This window comes from Lathamus discolor, chromosome 13, assembly GCF_037157495.1.
Source record: "Lathamus discolor isolate bLatDis1 chromosome 13, bLatDis1.hap1, whole genome shotgun sequence".
Classification (NCBI taxonomy): Eukaryota; Metazoa; Chordata; class Aves; order Psittaciformes; family Psittacidae; genus Lathamus; species Lathamus discolor.
Genome location: NC_088896.1, coordinates 12298995 through 12320130, shown reverse-complemented (window position 1 = coordinate 12320130; position 21136 = coordinate 12298995). Strand labels below are relative to the sequence as shown.

The 21136-nt window shown below is 61.6% G+C and overlaps 1 protein-coding gene across 1 annotated transcript; it reads right to left on the bottom strand.

Annotated features, from left to right (window-relative positions):
- Positions 1 to 450: 450 nt before the first annotated feature.
- On the bottom strand, positions 451 to 4930 carry CBX4 (chromobox 4). The gene is made up of 5 exons (XM_065693491.1): positions 4697 to 4930; positions 4570 to 4613; positions 3768 to 3833; positions 3117 to 3183; positions 451 to 2671 (listed from the first exon to the last, which is right to left on the bottom strand). Exons 1-5 carry the CDS (start codon positions 4763 to 4765, stop codon positions 1340 to 1342), a joined length of 1578 nt encoding a protein of 525 aa, XP_065549563.1. The 5' UTR covers positions 4766 to 4930; the 3' UTR covers positions 451 to 1339.
- Positions 4931 to 21136: the final 16206 nt, after the last annotated feature.

Sequence of the window (21136 nt, the reverse complement as noted above, 5' to 3'; positions counted from 1 at the left end):
ACTCCAGCAATTATTAATCCAGTTCTGAGACATCCACAGGCTTTTTCTGGTGGAATTTGGACCATCTTCCTTTCCCAGAGAAGTTCAACTTCTCATCTAACCATACACGCTGGGGACAACAGTGTCAGGCTGACAGTGAGCAACCACTCATCCATTGGGGATCCACCTTCCCTGCAGCATTCCAGATTTCCCATCACAGACCTTGTGCAGCCCATTGTGCTTTTGCCAGCCCAGCTCCTGGCCTTGCTGCCAGGAGAACATGGGATACCTCCATGTGCTACGATGCATGTCCTTGCCTGCGCTCCTGCGGAGAACTCCGAGCTATATTGAACACGAGGAACCTCGGAGCTGGTTGTAACCTGCAGGTACCTGCTCCAGGGCTCCCCAGCCACCGCCTGCCCGCACAGGGACACCTTCCGTATGCGGTAACAAACGCACTCCGAATCCCAGTGGGTTTTGTAAAGGTTTATAGTCCTTTGCAGTGATTGCATGATACATTTCTTCCCCCGTGACACAGCCCTCGGACCAGGAAGCGCTGCTGGCAGCCTGCGTTCCACCTCCCAGCCACCAGGCTTTGCAATCCGATCTACACTAGCTGCAGAACATCAAATGCACTTTCAACATCTCCATTTAATATTTACATTCAAGCAATTAATAATTGGAAGCTTATAGTTTAGACATTTCTAATAGCAGCAATTTCTATAATAGCTCGTTTAGCTTTAGATAACCATTTTTTTTTTTTTTGCACATAGAAACACCACATGTGTACAGTATCAAAAAATATATACCAGGGATGGTCCTGCGGGCGGGAAGGAGGGGACAAGACTAACAAATGCTGAATGGTTAAAAAGGAAAACAGAAAATATTCATTTGATATAGTTTATAAGGTGATCTAGGGACTCCATAAATCTAGGCTTTATATTTCATTATATAAATACCTACAAATAAATATATTAGCGTGGCCCAAGAGCGACCAGCTTTCAGCTCAAACAATACATTTCAAGAACACCACGTACAAACGGGAGCAAGAATCACTCGACAAGTTAGCACTGTTAAAATATAATACTATAACTCTGAGTAACTGGTGGGCCCCATCCTCGTGGGCCCCGACGGCGGGGCCGGAGCAGCGGTGAGGATACCCCGCCTAGCGGGGACGGCCGCGGTGCCAGACCCTGTCCCGGCATCCCCTCAGCAGGGACCGCAGGCTTGGCCGCCGTGGCGCAGGCAGGGGACACACAGGCTCCGGGGAAGGGGCACCAGTACCTTAGGGGGAGGCTGTGGGGCCAGTGGCCCCCGGGGCGTGCAGGCAGCTCCCACAGGGAGCAGCCACCGTCCCACCTCACACCGTCACATACTCCTTGAAGGTCACGGTCAGGCAGTTTGCGGTCACATCTGTGATAATTATATTCCCAAAGAAGGGCTTGAATCCCTGCAGGGACTCGGCCTCCTCCTCCTCCTCCTCCTCTGTGGTCTCCCGGGGCTGCGAAGGCTCCGTGGCCGGTTTCTCGGCTGGTGCCGGTGGCACCTCCGGCTTCACCTGTGCCAGGGCCAGCTCGCTCTCCGCCCGCGGTTTCACACAGCGCAAGTCTATGGGCTCATCCAGGTCCGAATCCAGCAGGATGACCTCCGGCTGGGCGGGCAGCTCCGGCCGCTCGGGGGCCGGGGGGCTGAGGCAGGTTGGGGCACTGATGCTCCGCGACGTCAGGCGCTTCTTGCCTGGCTCCCGCTCCGCATGCGGCTCCGACAGGCAGCGCTTCCGCGAGCCGGGGCTGGAGAGGTTCAGTCCCATAGAGGAAGGGCTGTGCTCGCAGACAGGATTCAGGGACCAGGGCACGAGGTCTGGCTTGGTGGTGAGCTGCAGGGGCTGCTCTGCCGGAGGAAGGGGCAGCTCCTTGGCCACGGGAGCCTTTTGGGGACTCTCCTCGAGCTCCGCAGCAGGCTGCTGGCCCTCATCCTCTGCTTTGCTCAGGGCGTTGCTGCCCACCACCCTCTCCTCCCCTGGCTTTCTCCAAGCCTCCAGCTTCTCCTCCCCACCCTTCTTAGGAGTCCTCTCCTCCGCAGGCCGCTTCCGGGGAGGCTCCCCGGACTTGATCTTCACTGCCTGCATGCCGTTCTCCATGTACTTGCTCATGACGATCACGATGCGCCCATTCTTGTTTTTGTTCTTGACGATCTTCATCTTGCCTCCCAGGCCATTGCTGGTCACCCTGTCCCGGGGGGCAGGCCCAGTACCACTGGACAGGTTCTTCTCAGCTCCGTTCTTGCTCTCTGCAGCAAGGCTCTTGACTGGGCCCAGCAGGTTTTTGGCTGGGCCATGAGCCCACTTGTCTGGGTGAGAGACCAGGGGGCTCTTGCTACTGTCCAAGCAGGTCTGGCTCTGCGGCTCCTTGCTGCTGGGCTGGTAATGGGGCTCGTACATCTTGGGGTCCGGCTGGTAGTGGTGGTGCTTCTTGCTGTTCAACTGGTAGTAATACTTCCCTTTGCTGTGGGACTGGTGCTTCATGCTGCTCTCCTTGCCGTTGGGCTGGTACTGGTGGTGCTTCTTGCTGTTGAGTTCATACTGGTGCTGCTGGCTCTTGCCGGAGGAGCCAAGATCCAGCTTTGGCCTGTTGTCCACGGCAGGGTCCTGCAGCCCAGTGAGGATGTTCGAGCGGCGGGCGAAGGAGGGAAGCTGCAACAACACAAAGCAAGGGGCTGTGGTCAGCCGGGCCCGGAGAACGCGGTGCCAGTGCTGTGGCAGGTGCCGAAGGCTCCGGTGAACCCCCCCATCCAGCAGCTCTGGTTACGGGACGCTGCCATCACAGGGCACAGGCGGCCCCAACCCACTCCAACTTAGAGGCTGTGCATTGCTCCAGATTAATGAAGCAATGAAAAGAAGAAAAGCACCCTTCAATCAGCTGTCTGGGAACAGGGGCTGAGCGGGACGCCGCTGCCGAGTAGCCTGCTAATGCCACCCGGCTGCGGCGGGGCTGGGACTGCCTGATGAGCTCAGCACTGGGGCCTGGGGATCCCCGGGGCACCCGCCCGGCTCCTGAGCATGATGAAACCCACTGCAACCGGCTCCCAGGGGACGGGACGGGGCCGTGCTGTGCGGCTGGGCTTCCCCATGCATTTACCTGCACGACCAGCGGCTTTGGCTTCGGCCCCCGCTTGCGGTATCCCATCAGCTGCTCCTGCCGCTCCCTGCGGAACACGGAGTCACGGTGAGGTCCGACCGGCGGCACTCGGACCCCCGGGTACACCCCACCCTGCACCCCAACGACCCCGCACGGGTGCAGCCGCGCTGCGGGACGGAAGCGGAGCCCGCGGGCAAGGCGGTCCCGCAGGAGGCGGCGGCACGGGAACACGGGTGAACCGGGCAGGGAGCCGGCGCCTGAGGAAGGCGATGTCCCGCCTCCCGCCGCTGCGGCGAGGGGCTGAAGTTTACAGCGGGCGCCAGAATAGGACAGGAAATAAACGCACGGAAAGCGAAAAACCCCAGCAGCAGCAGCAGCAGCGGCAGCAGCACAAGCCCGGCCCAGCCCGGCCCAGCCCGGCCAAGCGCAGCGGCGGCGGCGCCGCCTCCTCCCCGCGCCCGCACCGAGTCCCCGGGCGGCGGGAGAGCGAAGCGCGGCGCGGGGGGAGCGCGGCGCGGGGGGACCTTGAACTGGAGGCGGCACCCGCGTCCCCGGGCGCCCGCCCCGCCGGGGCCGCGCCCCCGGGCCCGAGCCCGGGCCCGTCCCGTGCGGTGCCCGTGACGCACCCGCCGCCCCCCGCCCGCCGCTCACCTGTTCTGGAAGGCGATGAGCAGCCGCGGGTCCAGGATGTTCTCCTCGGGCTCCCACGTGTTGTATCTTGCGAGAGGGGAGGAGAACGGGCGTCAGCCGCGGGGCCCCGCCGGGAGGGGCCGGGGTCCCGGGCACGGGGGTGCCCGGCCGCCCGCCCGCAGCACCGGGCCCGCCTGGGAGCGGGTGATGGGCGCGGGTCCCGGTGGGTGGGGGGGATGGGCGCGGGGGGGGGCGGCACGGGGACGGAGCTGTTTATTTAGCGCAGTTATTATTCCGGAGGAATTCGAGGCATGTCATGATGAAATTTTCCAAATCCCCTTTCCCGAACCCAGCAAAGCGGCCACGGCGCGGAGGAGGGACCGGGCCGAGCCCCCCCGCGCCCCCCGCTCGCCCTGTCACGCAGCTCCCGAAGCCCCCGCAGCGGCCGCGCTCGCTCCGCCGCCGGTGCCTCCGCCTCGGCGGGCTCCCGGGGCCGCCCGCCCGCCCGGGCTGCGGGTTATTTTTGCGGTTATTCCCCCTTCCCCCCCGCTCGCCCCCCCCCCCCCCGCTCGGTTCTGCAATATGGAGCCCGGCTCCCGAGGAGGGAAAGGGGGAAGGAGCCATTTTCTGGTGCACATCAGCCGCCGCCTGCCCGCCTCGCTCGGCTCCCGCCGCCGCCACCACCGGGCCCCGCGGCCGCGTCTCGCTGCCCGTCCGCCCGCCGCCCGGGCCGGGGCCCTGCCCGGGGAACGGAGCGCGGCGCAGCCCCGCCGCCGGGCCGCCCCTGCCCCGGCCCCGGCCCCGCTGCCCGCTCAGTACTCACTTGGGCGACCATCCCCTCCATTTCACCAGGTACTCGACTCTACCCTGCGGAGCGCGGGAGGCAAAGACACGGCGTCAGCTGGACCCACCGCCCGCCCGGTCGCCCCCCGCCACCCTCCGCCCCTCACCTTTCGGATCCGCTTCTTCTCGATGCTCTCCACCGCAAAGACGTGCTCCCCCACCGCCGGCAGCTCCATGCTGCACCCGGGAGGGGCCGCGCCGGGCCGGGCCGGGCGTCCGCGGCCGCCGCTGCAGCCGAGCTGCGCTCCGGCTCCCGGCAGCTCCCGCCGCCGACCCGACAGACACTGAGCCGCGGCACCGCAACCCGTGCAAATCCCGGAGCGAGACGTCAGGGAGGCGGCGCCTCCCGGGCCAGGCTGCCCGTCAACGGCGGGGCCGGGGGATTGGCGCAGACCTGCCGGGGAGCGAGGCGGGGAGGGGGCGGGCGGCGGGGGGGTGCGGGCAGCCCGGCCCCCGCCCCACGCGTGACTCAGCACGGCCCCCGCGGGGGGCGATGGAGCCCCGGGGCAGGTGCGAAACCCGCAACACCGGGGAGGGGGGAGCGGGCGGGGGCCTCCCCACGGGGTCCGGCGACGAGGTACGCGCCCTCGGGAGGGCTCCACGCCACGTCGCGGGCTGCCGTGGGCCCGGGGAACGGGGCTGCCCGCTCCTTGCACGGCCCGAGCCCGCTGCCTGCGCCCGGGGCCCGGCCCGCAGCGGGCCCTAGCCCGGCCCGAGGGATCCTTCGCCCCGCTGCCGACCGGGCGCTGCTCGGAGGGTCCCCGTGGTCGCGGGAGCACGGCCCGAGCCACGCAGCGGCGGGGATCCCCCGCTGCAGGAAGGCCGGAGCGCCCTGGGGAAGCGGGCCCGGGGCAGGTGGCCGCGGGTTTCCTTCGCCCGGTGCCGGAAGCCGCAAACGGCGGCGGCGCGCGGGGACCGGGGAGCACGGGGCGGGAGGCTCCGCGCTCTCGTTCTCGTTCGAGCGGATGACAGGGAGCGGGCTGTGGCCCACGCGTGTCCGCGCCGAGCTGCGGCTTCACAGCGGAGACGCCTCAGCCGTTCCCTGCTCTGCACCGGGAAACGTGGCGGTGCCAAAAGGAAGCGACCTTCCTACCCCTGGGCAGGTGGAGCAGGGCCGGCCGCGCACCTCCCGGTGCGGAGCCCCCGCCGAGGGCACGGTCCGCTCCGCGCCTTCCCCGCTGCCGCTGCGGGAGCTGTCCCTGCTGCCGACCCCCGCGGGGCAGGACGAGAACGACGTGGGGCAGGTCCCGGGGGTCTCTGGCCGGGATCTGTCCTCGCAGGTGCCAGAGGAACGGAGCCGCCGCGCCCGGTGCGCCCTGAGGCCGCTCCGGGGCCGGGGTCCTGTTGCCGCCGTCCCCTCTCCGCCGGGACTCTGCCGGATCACGGACGGGGCGGCCGCTCCCCGCAACGTTCACGGTGGTGCGGGAGCGGCGGAGCTGAGCCCGAGCGGCACCGGGGCCGGAGCGGCTCCTCTGCCGGGGGTCGGGCCGTAGCGCCCGTCCCCTCGAGAATGCACCGCGTTCCCTCGGGGCCGTCCCCTCCTGGACCCGGGGGCACCGCTGAATGTCACCGCATCGGGGACCATAACAAAGACGCAGCCGTCGCGATCGCGGAGCCGAGCCAATAAAAAGCAAACTGATATTACAATTTTGATTTCCCTGGAGGGCCGAGGGGGCTTAATGTAAGAATTATTATCCATTGTGAACCGCAGCCCAAAGCAGCGCACGTGGCCACGCTTAAAGTCTTATTTTATCTATTTTTTAACTTAGCCGTTTTCCTAAGAACCACACATCCGTTGAAATTTATGCCAACGGAGTTTGTTAACCCTCCCCTTTGACATTTCAAGCTTCTCCTGTTGCCAGAGGAGACAAGCCGAGCACAAGCCACTAATGCTGGCAATAAAACTGGATGCCCAGGGACGAGCAGGATTTGGTGCAATTCCTCCCCAGCTCCGGGCCCAGGCGGCAGGGAATGCTGGGCTCTTCCCAGGCCCCCGGCAGGAAGAGGAGATAAGGAGGGCAGGGGCTCGCTGCCTGCATATATATATAAAATACATATATATTTTTAACCGTGTGAGCAGACATCCTTGGCATCGCGGCAGAACCTGCCTCGGGAGCAGGCTGAGAGGTCACTGATGAAATATAATATTAAATAAATTAAAAAAGGCGAAAGCAACACCGAAACCCAACATTAAAAGCATTTAATGCTTCGTGGCTCCCGCAGCTCAGCGCCAGCTCCTGTCCTGTAGGCTTCTGCAGGATGTTCATCTGCTTTCTGTTACCAGGCTGATTGCACATGATTCACAGTAATGATTGTAATGGTGGTGATTTTCTCTCTCTTACCTTGCTCAGATAACAGCAGCTCATGAACTGATACACCATCCCCTTTGTCGAGTCGAAAGAGGACACCTTATTTGAACCACGTAACATACCCTAAATGGGGAAAGGAGGCAACGCTTCCAACTGCTGCCTCTTCTTGACTGGCTGGGGCATATCACAGGGATGAGAAAAGGGAGAGGAAGTTTCCAACCTAAAGAAACCAGAACCAGCTGCTGCCTACTGGAGCCAAGAGCGTGGTTGTTTCACACCGCACAGATTATGATTTGCCTGTTTGGGAGAGGCACGAGGGGCAGACACACGTTCTGTGGCTGCCACACACCGTGCAAGGTCTCAGGTTCCTCTACACCCACAGAGCATCAGCAACCACAGGGCCCTGTGCCCAGTGGAGATGCCAGGAGTGGGCACATAGGCCATAGGGGTTCCAGCAACTCCCCCCATGTGCCCTGATTCCACATGGGGCAGCCACAAGGCAGCTGTATGACAAAACCTCCAACAGCCAGAGCCAGATGTGCTTCCTGCAGGTGCTGGGGAGCCCACAGAGGCCATTTCCCCTCAGATACTCGCTGGCCACGTTCCCTCCTGCTGCCCAGAGCTGAGGTCTGTCTGGGTTCATTGTTTTCATCATCATTTATCAAGTTCCTACCCCAGAGCCAGGGCCAGGTTCTGCCCCTGAAACATGAGGCACTCGCTTCCCTTCGCCCCGTACGCAGACCTGCTTGATGCTGCTATCAGCGGCACTGATTACACATGCCATCATTTCTGATGTTGCTCATTAGTCTGTATCATTATTAGCAATTCAAACCAGCAATTCTTCCTCAGCTGTAACCCTCCAGTGCCACCAACATGACTCCAAGGCTGCAGTTTGGGTGCCCTGGTGGGGCCAAGGGATCCTCCTGGAGCCCCAGAGGGCCAGGATCATACCAGGCAAAGCACCAAAGAACAGAAAGTTAATTCATGAGTAGTTACAACATTCCCTCCAAGGCCAGCCTTGCTGGGGCCAGACACAGATTTCGTGACTCTTATATGAGGGTGTCCTTGGAGGGGGGGAAGCGCTGGTCCCATTCATTCCTCCTACCTGGTCACCCACAGCCACGGCCAATGGGGCTCCTGGGTTTGCTCTTCTGCTTTTGTCAGCCCTGGCTCACATCTGGAGTTGTGGCCAGTTTGAAAACCAGGTTATAATACAGCCTGTGCTGAGGTCAGCCCCGTGCTGGAGACAAGAAAAGGACGAGTAGGTAGGCTTGGGGAGGGGAAAAAGCAAACCTACAAAAACAAAACCCACCACTCAATCAATAGGATGCCATGAGGTAAGATGCAGACAATGAAACCCTGCTCCAGGTTGCCAAGGCAAATCTGTCAATAGAGTATTGAACAAGCAGATCTGACTTGCAATTATTGTCTCCTTCTAAACAGAAGCTGCCCCTTTGCCTCACGGTTCAAACCCACCACTGCTGCTGAGTGACTGCTGACCAGGGCTGGTTCAAATGATAGGGAAGAGACAGCTCTGCTTGGAAGCTGCGCTGGAATTCACTCCAGCACAGGCACTGAAACCCCTGGAGCATCCCAGCACCTTCACTCCAGCAGCTGAAGTGATGCGCGCCCTGCCCCCAGTGTAACGGGCTTTCTAATGCAGCAAAAACCCCCTTTGCCACAAACCATTTACTTTTCAGAGCTCTCAGGAAAACATCCAGGGCCGTGGAGCACACACGAGCATTTTCAGGCGCTGCAGCAGGAAGAAAACCAGTGCTCGGAGTGCCGGGCACTGTAACGCTCACAGGGTCTGAGCACTTGAGGCTGGGGCTGTCAGTGTGGAACAAGCTGGTGGCTTTAAACCCAAGCACAGCAGCAGGGTCTGGAGCTGCCACCACCCACCCAGCGGCAGCAGCAGTGGGAAAATCCAGAGGCAAAACCACGCTGAACTGGGTCATCACGTGGAAATCTAAAGGGCTTCACAAGTGCAGCGCTGCAGCCGCTGCCGGGGCCACGCTGGGTGCATTTTCACTCTGGAGCTGCTTCCAAGCAGGAGCGAGGAGAGGCTGCTTGCAGAATGCCCTCGGATGAGGCACGTGTCGGTACACTGTGTGCTTCCACAGCGGTTCAACAAAGCACAATGGAGCCTGCTCCCGTGCAGGGGCTGAGGCACGGAGTACACGTGGCACAGTTACCCAGCGTGGTCATTGTGTGGGCACCCTGGAATCCCCCATGGATGGGGCAGCCCTGAAGGAAGGAGGTGACTGCCCAGCCCCATGGAGCTGCAGGGAGGGCAGCGCCTAACAGCAGGTTCCAGGAGACTCCATCCCTTGGGAACTCGGATGGGAATAACCCCCCTTCCCCAGGGCCCTTCTCCACTGTATCTTCACCCCCAGCCTTAGGCATGGTGCCTCAGAGACCATCTGTCCTTAATCTTCTTAGAGTCAGGCAAGTCAGGAGAAATCCAGAGGAAAGAGGCGCTGGAATCCCTCTGTCCCAGCCGTGACCGTCCTTCCACAGCACAGGGCTCAGCACCCACCTGATGGGAGCAGATCCTGCCTGCCCCACATCGCATGGCAATGCAGACTGCCTGGGACCACAGGCAGTGAGCACTGCGAAGCATTCCCACTCAGGAAGAGAGCAGGGGACTGTGGGGCAGACGGAGATGGGAACCCTTCCCCTGCGCACTGTGGGGAGCCCGGTGAGCATCTTCTGCCCTATGAGCAACCCTGCGCAGGGCTGAGCTCCGAGCTCTCTTCCACCTCTTATCACTTAAGCCGATGCTGCTCCTTGCAGCCAAGAGCAGCGGTGAGATTTCTCTCCATCAGCAGTGGGGCTGCGCATGTCTCTCCATGAGGCTGCAGTCACCGGCGGCAGCAGCGAGGAGCTGCTCAGCACTGTGAAAGGACTGAGATGTTTTGAGCAAGCTTCTCCAGTCTGCTCCATGCACTTCCATGGGAAAACAAACGGCACCAACAGGCCGCAAGCCCCAGACAGCTCCGCTTCGGGACCGCTCCACAAAATCAGACAAGAAGCCACTGGAGTCGGGTAGAATTGTGGACACAAACCCAGGTAAAACGCACCGCACAAAGGCTCCTCTGCAGCAGAAGGCACACAGGGAACACCAGAGTCCCACGCACAGCCCAGGGGCCAGGATGGCCCTGGCATAAAAGCCCTGCGGTGAGTCTGGGTTTTCCTCTCCCCTCTCCAGGCAGATGGGAGCTGTGCACCCGTCGCAGACAGTGGCCGAAAGCAGGAGGCTCTGCTGAGGCGAGCAGAGGTCGGGAGGTGGTTTGGAAATACCATCAACAGGCTCTGGGAAGTTGTCCCCTGTGGCTTCCCGGGGCTTCCCCCGTCACTCTCCAGCAAGCTCCAGGGAGAACAAGAAATTCCCTTCTCCGTGGGAGCCAGGCTGAGAAGCTGCAGCTCATTTCACACCAGAGGTGCAAGGACAGAAGCCTCCAGGCACATACTTCCCCCATCGGAGCAAGCAGAAGCCAGGCCTCCACACTCCTTAATGAGCAAAGCCACCAACCTGCTCCCAGGGAAGTGAGTCAAAGCACAGACCTGCAGGAGGGTCCCCGTCCCTCTCTAGGAAACAGCGCAAGACTGGGATCTGGTACAAAGCCTTGACCACATGAAGGAGTCACTGGACACGGGTTTCACCCCCTGTGGTCTGATGGTGGGATGAGGGCAGATGATGCAGCTGCAGTTGCTGGACAGTTACAGGAGCTTCCAGGGAAGGCTTCTGTCTGGAGTTTCTCGGGTTGCTCTGACTCTGCACGGGCAGCCAGGGAGATGGCTTCAGTGGGAGGGCTGGGGCTCTGGAGCACAGGGGCATTAATCTGACATCTCAACAAGCAAACTGAAAGAAGATCAGAAACCTCGACCTGAAGTTTATTTTGAAAGCATTAAACACAGGGAAAACCAGTCCCCAAATCACCCCTGGCAGACAGACACCCCCTGAACCTCAGCACTAACACACCGCCGGAACTGCCATATGCGGCAAAACCTGATTCCTCCGCTCACATGGCTGCAAAGCCAGCTCGGGCTGCACACACCCACGGGGATGGCAGTGCCAGGCTCTGCTCACCCTACATCAGACTGCTCCTCTGAGCCAGGAGAAGGGGCTTCAGCTGGGCTTCGTGGGGGGCAGCACACCCAGAGGTCACCCAATGGCCTCATCCCATGCTCAGACTCCCTTAGCATCCACCCAGGCAACTGCTCCTCCTGGCAGGGACAAGCACCCATGAAGCCTTCCCCAGCTACAGAAGGAGCTGTGCTGGTCATGCCAGGGTAGTTAAGTGCAGACATTGATTGACTGATGGATTGGTTGCTTGATTGATAGGTTGATTGGCTGTGATCACAGCGATTGCTGCTGCGGAGAGTGTTCCTGCACCAGGGTGCTGCCATGAGCTGCCTGGGAAGGGCAGGGGGACTGGTGTGGTGGAGAGCTGCTCCCGGGATACAGGGCATGGGGAGGAGGGAAAGGGAAGCAGGGAAAGCTGCAGCCCTCCCGTGCCAGGACCAGTGCTGCGGGCACCACCCGCTGCTGGGACCGGCCCCTCTGGCAGAGCCATCACACCCCATGGCGCTGATCCCAAGTGATGCCACGGCCTCCGCTCCGCGGGCAGTGATGGGTAATTGCCCACAGCCAGGAGTGGTAATTGCTGGTTGGGCTGGGACCGCTCGGAGAGCTGCAGGAAGAGGAGCAGGCGGGGGCTGTGTCAGCACTTGTCCTGGCCTGCGGTCTGGGAATGGCACATGGCGAGGCTGGCACATGGCAAAGGGTGCGTGGTCACGGATACTTCATGGAATCACAGAATCCCAGCCTGGTTTGGGTTGAAGGGACCCTAAAACCCATGCAGTTCAAACCCCTGCCACGGGCAGAGACACCTTCCCCAGGGCTGTGGCGTCCTGGCCGGTGGCACGATGAGCTGCAGCTCCCGGCACTTGGTGCTGCGCCCATGCAGTGAGCGGGTTTGTGCTGCACTTTTGGGTCTCTCCTCACACAAACGGCCACAGGATCCTTGCTCTGGGCACGTGGTTCCTTTGGGAGTGAGCTGGGAGCTGCTGCGGTGGCTGCAGCAGCCACAACTGGACCGAATGCTGCTGCCCCCGTGCTTCTCCCCGCTGGCTGATCCACGGCTGTGACCAGCAGTCACCAGCAGCCACCAGCAGCGTGTGACAGTTCTGAAGGCGCTGCCGCCTGCGTGCAGGCTGCGCCGGTGCAGGCAGAGGGAGGAAGCGCGTGTGGCTCTGCGGTGAGGCCGTTTCCATCCTCCTGCACCTGAGCGAGGCAGCGGCGCAGCTCCCGCAGCCCTTCCCTGCGATGCTGCCGCTTCCTTCCTGCTGCTGCTGAGCATCACCTCGGCTGGTGCAGCCGGAGCCCATGGCCGCTGCCAGGAGGTTCCGCAGCGCCTGCCCGGGCGCCTCGCCCTGCAGCCCATTGCACCGAGGGCTGCTGCTTTCAAGGCTGCCTGCCCCGTGCCTTGCACTGTCACCAGAGAGCTCCTGCCATGAAGCTGCTTAGTGCAACCCAAGCCCAACTACATTAAACCCATTAGAAGGACATGTCTGCCTGGGGGAGGGAGCCCATCTGTGTTTGCAGGCCTGAAACCCACAGGGTTGTGGGCCTCAAGACGAAGCAGCCACCACCGTGTGTCACAGTGCTGGGGTCCCCGTTCCATGTCCCTGCCAATCTGTGGGGCTCAGGCACCCTGCGTGGGGCACTGCTGCAGACAGCTCAGCCCCGTGCCGGGATGCGGATGGGACAGTGCGTACATTCCTTACACCTCAAGGATAACCGGCAAGTCCATCGTGTGTTGTACAGGGCAGAGCAGGCGCTGGGCTCCCGGCTCACACCAGGGTGAAAGAGCCACAAAGGAGCTGGGTGAGCACTACTGGGGAGGCACACTGGTGGCTGACTGGTTAGACTGGCTCCTCCAACCTCGGCCCCTCCTTGGACTGGTGTATATACAGGACTGCCTGCATTTGGGTGTACAGAGCTGAGTATTTGCTAAAGGACTCGAGCTGGCCCTGCCCCTGCCTGGTAGAGAGGTCCCAGCCCATAATGACAGTGTCCTGGGCTCTGTGGGTGCTGCTGCCTGACCTTTGGATGCTTTTCCATGCTGGATGTTCAGGTGAAGGTGTTGGAATTCACACACGGGAGAGTGGCAAAGCAGCATCACGGTGAGAGCAGGGTGCTCCTGTGCAGAGAGCCCTGCAGCCCGAGAAACCCCACATCGAGGACCCCTCTGGGCAGGGTCACCTCTCTGCGAGGCTGAGCTGGGCCGTGGCTGGGCCGGGGGCTGTTCCTTGGTGAGCTGCGGACCCTTCTCATTTCCCTTTTCTCTGTGCCCCGAGCACCTATTCTTAGGCTGCTGCTCACTGCCTGGTTTCCCCTGGGGATGCTGCGCAGGGTCTGGGAAGTCCAGCATCCGCACGGGCAGCAGGAGCGATGCTTCACTTCCTGAGCTCACCCCTTCGCCCCGCAGCACAAGCAGCAGCTCTGCTGCCCTCCTGCAGCCACCCCACGTCCCCTGCTGCTGGGGATCCATGCGCCGAGCACCTGTGGGAGCACTGTGCCTCCTCCTGTCCTCCTTGGCAAAGCCCATCCCTGACCCGCACCGCCACTGCGCAGTGGAGCAGCTTTTCGGCTGCCCATGGACCCTCTCAGGGAGCTTGGTGCAGTGGGAGCTCCAGCAGCTCGGTGGAACAGGTCGAGAGCTCTTTTTGGAAACGTGCTTGCTGCTTCTAGTCACAACAGGGACAAGTCCGTGCTCCAGCTGCTGGATCCGGTTGGGTTTCCCTGTGATAGATTAAGGAGCTGTCCCAGTCTGGAGACCCATCCTCCAGGTCGGCAGCATGGGCTGTAGTCATCCCCTGCTTGATCCCTCGGGGGAATAAAGCCCCTGGCACTGGACTCTCTGGGGGCTGAGACAGTCTCAGGCTTCCAGCAGCTGGGAAGAGTCAGGACAATGTGAGAAATGAGCCAAACAAAGCAGCCTGGCTGCTTTGACCAGCAAAGAGCAGCAGGGCCCAATGTGAGAGCAGAGGATGCAGGTGAGCATCAGAGCAGGGCAGAGCTGTGGCTTCAGCCTGGGACCGGGGGCTCTGGTGATGCTGATGGTCTGCCCAGCAGGTGGGATTGCAGCGTGCACACAACTGCAGAGCTGATTCATGGAGCTCTGTCATTAAAACACAGCCACTGTCCTGGTCCCTGGGGATTTACGGTCCATAGCCAGGAAACACAGCACGTGCAGCCTCCTCGCGTTGGAGGGGACAGCCGGGTTCAGTCCTGGACCACCTCTTGCAGCAGCCTTGTCCCCCCTGTGGCCGACAGGGAGGTGTGAAGACACAGTGAAGATGGAGCACGAGGTGGGAATGGATGTGGAGATATCCAAGCCAGGGATGGATGTAGGGATGCCCGAGCCAGGGATGGACGTGGGGATGTCCAAGGCAGGGATGGGGCTGTGTGGGGCAGGGATGGGGGCTGTGAGGAGCAGGAGGATGGGGATGCAGCAGTGCAGGGCGTTCGGGGAGCCCCCAGGTAAGGGGGGGTGCTACCGACACGGGCACGGTGCTGCTCAGCCCTGGGCTGCTCCAGCTCCGCCGCTCCTCAGCCCATGTTTGGGCTGGGACTGCAGCAGGGCCATAAAAGGCAGCGTTGGGAGGGCGCTGGGGCTGCTCCTGCCACATCGGCCGCTGCGCTGGGGAGTCCCGGGGGCTGCCGCCGTGGGCAAACCCTCACCCCAGCACCCATGGGTGTGCGGGGTGCTGGGAGCGCGTCTGCACGGCTCTGCAGGAGCACGGCCCGAGCTGCAGCCAGGGTCCCGCTGGGCACAGCTCCAGTGTCCTTCCCGGGCTGTGGAGTCAGGGCTGCTCCCCTGGAATGCTGCTGTTCGCGAGGGGCAGTGACAGCTCATGGATCAGGGAGGGTGTTTGCAGCTGAGACTGCCTCAGGAGGGGTGGCACAGACCAAGACATGGGAATCGGAGGGACCAGGAGGGACTGGCACGGGCTGAGAGCGTGGAGATGAAATCCAGGCTGAAATCGTGCTGCGAATCCATCCCGGGGGATGCTTGAACTCGGAGGAGTCTTGAAGGGGAGAGGATGGGGCAGGAGCTGAGGCAGAGGGGAAGGAGCAGTAAGCTCGATAGCTCATTATGGGGTGGCAGATACAGCGGTGGTGTGTCTGTGTGCTTTGGCTGAACCAAAGTGATGTAGGAGCTTTTGTAACACAAGCTGAGGACCAGAGCTTAGAGGTGTTCAGTGGGCTGAGGTCCAGCAGATGTGCAGTACCTGCAGTCCATGCAGTAAATGCAGTCAAACCGGCCAGCTCCAGAGTGCAACAGTGGGGAGCAAAGTGGAGGCAGTGGAATTTCGGGGGGGTGCAGGACATTCCCGCTGGGAACTTGCTCTGGCTGACCCCAGGGACCTGAGCGCTGACCAAAGCACGCAGGGAACAGCAGAGACGGGCAGGAAACAGCCCCATCACACAGCAGGGACTGAGGAGAGCCCGAACGCGCGGCAGCGCTGCCGGGTGGGTGTGAGCCAGCCCGGAGGAATGCGAGGAAGATAAACAGTGAGGAGGAAGGGCGATTCCCAGGTATCGGGGTGGGCACCGCCGGGAGCAGGGCAAAGTGTGGGTGCCGCAGAGCTGGGGCCGTGCAAGGGGCCGTGATCCCAGCCAGCGGCGCGGGGCATCCCTCCCGTATGGCATTGCCTGGGGCCTTTGGCAAAGGCTCCCGCTTGAGCTGGCAAAGGGGCTTTGGCAGCGCAGTAACGCTCAGCCCGGCTGCAGCCATCTTAGACCTGGCATTACACAAAGCAAAGCAGATCCCCGGTGATGGCACCTCCTCGCACCCCACACGTGGCTGTCGGGGTCTGGGGGCTGCAGCCCCGGTGAGACCGGCTCCGGGGCCCGCTCAGCCCCTGGCTGCAGGGGACACGGGGCTCGTCCCTCCCTTGCCTCGGCTCGTGCTTCCGCACGGTCACACTGCTCGTTCCCTGCCTGAACGGCGAAATTAAGCCCAGCAACAATGGGCCATCGATTATCCCATTCTATCGCCCCGGGGCCGGTCCACAGCCGGCTGCTGGAGGGGCAGCACACGTGGCCTGGGCAGCAGCTCTGCTCCGCGGAGCCCTCAGCGCCGGCAGCCGCGCACCCGGTGACGCCGGGCCCGCAGCCCCGCAGCCGCCCCTGCCCCATTCCCAGCCTGCGAGGGAAACGGCCCCCGTTCTATAGGAACCGCCCCATCCCGGGGGACGCTCGGGGCCAGCCCGGGCCTGGCAAGCTCGGGGCTTGCGCCGTCCGCTTGCATGTGCCGGGGGATGTGTCCGCTTTCTGTGGGGCTGTTCTCCCCACAAGGTCCTTCTTCTTCCCTTGCTGCTCCTTGCCTGCAGCCATGGCTTCCTCTTGGGTGTTGCCCGTGATGCTCAGGAGAAGCCAAGGGATGTGGTCCCATGGGCGCCCTCATCCCAATCCCCAGTTCCATCCCATCCCATGCAGGGGGAAGCCCCAAAAGCCCCAGGTCTTGGTTGGCCATTTCTTCCTGTGTCACCGATTTCAGCCTTGTTTGTTCCAAGTCTTTTTATTACCCAAACCACTGACAAGTGACATTTCAGGACCAGGCGCTCAGCAAGTGTGGACCCTCATTGCCTGCCCCACAGTGCCCCACCCCTGCAGGGCTCCAGCTCTGCCTCCCCTTGTGACGCCTGTGAGCACCCAGGTACCACGGAGCATCCTTCCAGCAGCAATTTGCAGGAGAAGGGGGGGTTCAGGCCGTGTTTTGGCAGCAAGAAGCAGGGTGGGCACCCAGGGGTGCTCGTGGGTGGCAGCCAGGTCCCAGTCTGCTCCCTGCGTGGGGGTGCGTTTGTCACCCACTCACAGCCCAGGCAGCGGTGCTGGTGATGCTGCGGTGCCTGTACGGGGATGCTTTGCTTGCTGATCTCCCACCTGCGTCAGCAGCTGAATTCCCTGGTCTCATTCTGGCAGCTCCTTAACCCTTTCCTCCCGGCAGCGGTGCTGGAGCAGGCTCAGCACAGAGGCTTCCCTGAGCTCGCACCACGGTGGCTGTGACCCTCTCCTGCGGGCACCAGTCCTGGCCCTGTTCTCACACAGCCGCGGGAGGGGATGGAGGCACAACCTCGGCCCAGTGCAGGCAGGACACAGCATCCCCGCCCCAGCCCTGCGCATGCTGAGCTCCCAGCGTGGGCGCAGCTGGGAAACCCCCGGAGCAGGGAGGGCTTTGGGAAATGCCCGGTGCCCAGAGCCTCCTCCCCGCCGCCCCTGTCACCGCCAAGGTTGGTCAAGCACCAGCCGCAGCGAGAAGCAGCTCAGCTCCTTTGTGGCTCCTGAAGGACAAACCCAAGCCAAACAACGTGAAAAGTGCCAGCGAGAGGCTTTGGCGGCTCCTCCTCCACGCTGCTGCTTCGCCACCTGCAGCGGAGCTTGGGCCGGGACTGGGCCTGCGGCCAGCTCAGCTCAGAGGGACCGGCTCTGTCTGCGCACCGCAGAGGGTCGGGGGGCCGGAGAATCAGTTCCAGTCACCAAAAAGCACCCCCGGCAGTGCCGGCTGACACCAGGCCCCTTTCACTGCACTGCCTGCGCTGTCCCCGTGCTCACTGCGGGGGCTTGGGGCACGCCTGGTGTCACTGGGTCACTCCAGGGCCCCAGGAGTCACCGATGGCTCCATGGGTCCCACCGGGCTGCGGAGACCCAGGTCCCTTCAATTTCCCTGTCAAGAACTCGCTTGGTTAATTCTGCTGCAGGAAAGCACCTGCGGCAGGGTGCCCGTACGGACGGGAGCAGGTCCCAGTGTGAAAGCAGAGCCCAGGCCGGGGTTCACACTCGCGTGTCCCTGCGCCGGGGGCTTTAACAGGAGGATGCATTTCACTTTGGTTTTCTGCTTTCTGCCCCATGGCTGGATGGGGCCGTCCGTGTGCTGAGCAGGACAGCGAGCTGGCGAGGGGAAACAGGGAAAACCACCCCTGCGGTATTCCCTTCCCGGGAGACGGGCCGGGGCTTTGCTGTGAGCTGCAGAGCATCACTTGAAATGGCAGCAGCTTGCAGACAGCGACGGGTTTGGAAACAAACCACCATAGACAGGGGGATCCCCCCTGTTCCCCAGGGATGGGGCTGAGCTTTCCAAGAGAGGGAGAAGGGGCTGGGGACAGTCCCTGCCCTGATGCCACGGGTGAGAGCCCAGCATAGCCCCTGCTTTTCTCTCCAAGCCCTGCTCCGCCAGCAGCCAGAGAGCTCAAAGGCTTGCACAGCCAACGGCCGCCCCGCAGCCTCGCTCCAGCACTGTTGCCATCATTCCTTTATCAGTTTCAAGCTAACATCTGTTCTAATTACCCCTGGGCTGAAGCTCCAGGGTGGCATTTGCCCCCAGGGCTGGTGAGGGATGCTGCAGTGGGGCTGGTCCACGGGCGCTGCCCCTGTGAGCGACCTGGAGCTGGGTGCATTCAAGCATCTCGCTCCGGACCCAAACCAGTCTGTTGGGTTCCTCACCCAGAACCTGCTTCGTGACAACATTACCCAAATATTTTCTTATTAAAGCGCTCTGTGCTTGGCAGGTGAATGTGCTCACACAAAACTGGGCTGGGGAAGCTGCTCCCAACCACGGCACCTTCGGGTGGTTCCTGCAATAGAAAACGGTGCCCAGCTCCTGTGGGCACATCAAGGCAAACGCTGCCGACAGGTTACGGGGCAAATGCTTTCAGACCGAAAGTTCTGGCCTCCATTGGAGCAGGGACGCAGCAGCGGGGCGGAGGCCGGGAGCAGCGGTGATGGGCAGGGGCTGAGGGGCGCTTGGAAAAGAGCCTGATTTTTTGTTAGAAAGCATCAGTCTGCAGAGGAAGGAAATGAACCAGGACATCAGGCACCCGCTGTGAGGGATGTGGGCCATGGTAGAAAGCCCAGCGTGGCAGCAGGCAGGGTCTGAAGGAGGCCAGAGCTCAGCAATGGGACCTGGTGCGGTTCTGAAGCAGGAGAGCCCAGACCTTCACAGCAGAACTGGATTTCAAAGCCCCTTTTCAGCTCGAACTAAGAGAACGCGTTTCATAACCAGGAGAAGAACCGAGCTCCATTCAAAGAGCAGCGATTTGGGGGTACTCGGACGATGCTGGAGCTCTTGGCTGAGGCACAGACTGCAAGAAAATTGGTCACAAAAATACTTAAGGAGCGAGCTGGGTCTGGAGCAGCTCCGGGGGCAGGGAAAGGGGGGGACCCAGCAGCTTTTGGGGTGCCACTCAGTTTGGGGAAGGGCTGAGCATGCCCAGGATGGGCAGCACCAGCTCCCATGGGATCTCCTCGTTGCGGAGTCACCGGTAGCCCTGTGGCAAGTGCAAGCTGGTGCCGCCTGCACAGCTCCCGTTGGCCTCTCCTTCTGTTCCCCCATTGCACATTGTGGTTCTGACTGCTTAAATGAGAGAAGTAAATGGGGAGCGGAGCCCTCCCCAAAGCAGCAGCACCAGCAGGGCAGGACCAGCGCCCTGCAGCAGGATGTGACCATGAACTGCAGCCAGCCAGACTGGTCCCTTTTCATGACCCAAGCAGAGCCACGGGGATTAATGAGGCAGCCCACGGGGACAAGCCAAGCTGGGTTCTAAATTCCTTGGTGCCTGTAATAACTCAGGTGAGTCTCTTTGTTCTCGTGAGCTGTCATTGTTCACTGGCCAGGCAGCGCCCCTGGAACACAGCAGCCGAACAGCCCTGTCCAAACACACCCGGAGCGGGCAGCGAGGCCGAGGCAGCTCAGCTGCCTCCTGGCCCCAGGCACAGCCGCAGATCTTCCCCAGTGCAGCAGCACGGGCGCATCCCTGCCCCGCGCCCGGTGCCAGGCCAGGGGCTCAGTGGGGCAGGCCGTGGCAGGCACAGCCCTGGGCTGCGTGCTCACACCGCTCTCCACGCAGTCGGCTCCCCGCTGCACGGCTCTTCACTGCCAGCATCAAAGCCTTGGTTGGCTCTCTCCTGCTCGCCCCGCTCCCCTTCCCCCCGGCAGCGGGAGGCAGAAGGATGCGTCAGCTCAGAGCTGAGTCTAAAGAGGCTTATGCTGACTATTTACCTTTGCAAGGGTCTATTTTTGGCTGCTCAGCTGCAGCTAATGCAATGAACAGGGCAGCGACTGAGGAGAGAAGCCACATGAGGGTCATTGTTCCCAGGATTCACTTTACTCCTTTGTCAGGGCCAGAAGCTTTGATTCTTTTCTATTCCTTGTGTCAACTCCAAAGAGTCACAAAGGAGAAGGGGATCCTGGGGACAGGTCAAAAGGACCTCAGAAACCTGCTGTCCTGTCCAACATTTGACTTGTTGCCTTTCCTTATGGCAGAGGAATGCCACGGTTGCTGGTCCCAGTGGCACGCTGGTCCCAGTGATGTGCTCCCACACAGCCGAGCATCACTTCAAACAAAAACCCCAACTTTTTCCACGTGCTGGAAAACTGCAGTGCAGAATCTTTAACTAAACAAATCCTGAGCGATTTCCACATTGCTGAGTGTCATTTTAATAGTGGAAAAACAGTGCTCAACGTTATCTCCTTCATCTCTTCCTATTGTCTCTGAGAGGCTGGGAGCAACGGCTGCAGCAAAACCAGCTCCAGATCTCCTGGTCAGCATTTGTTGGTGTGTCCCAGCCCGCTGCAAGTGTCTGGTAAGCCCAGGTAGGGTCTGCCCACACCAGCCTCTCCTCGTGCAGCCCTCCCAGGGAGGCATCCATCAGCTTTGACACCGGCCAGTGAGCCACAGCAGTGCGGTGGCCTCTTGGTTATGTCCCTCTGGTGCGAGGAGGCAAGGTGACAGCCACTGGTACCTGGGTCCTGCTGTCCCCATGGGGAGCTGGTGCCTGCCCGCTGCCACCACACTGCTCCGTGGGAAGATGCTCCTGGTGCTTTCTGACTTGTGGTTTTTCTGACCTTAATTCAGCCGCCACCACTTAAGAGCTTGAATCTTGATGAATGCATTGAGCCACACAGCCCCAGGCTGGAAGGGCTTGGAGCAAGCTGCTCCAGTGGAAGGTGTCCCTGCTAGTGCAGGGGTTGGAGCTGGAGGAGCTTTAAGGTCCCTTCCAGCACAAACCAGGCTGGGATTCTGTGAAATCAGCAGAGCCCGGGGACAGCAGCACAGCCCCAGCACCCAACACATCTTGTACAGCTGCAAAAGGAACCATTCAAGCAGCATCCAACCAAGTGCTGTCCCCCCGCTATTAGGTACAGAGCAGCCTGCACAGCAATG

Coding starts and splice junctions, on each gene's coding strand:
- CBX4 (XM_065693491.1), bottom strand. CDS start 4,765: ATGGAGCTGCCGGCGGTGGGGGAGCACGTCTTTGCGGTGGAGAGCATC. Junction 3,834..4,569: donor TGGAGGGGATGGTCGCCCAA/GTGAGTACTGAG, acceptor CCCTCTCGCAAG/ATACAACACGTGGGAGCCCG. Junction 2,672..3,116: donor CAAAGCCGCTGGTCGTGCAG/GTAAATGCATGG, acceptor GTGTTGTTGCAG/CTTCCCTCCTTCGCCCGCCG.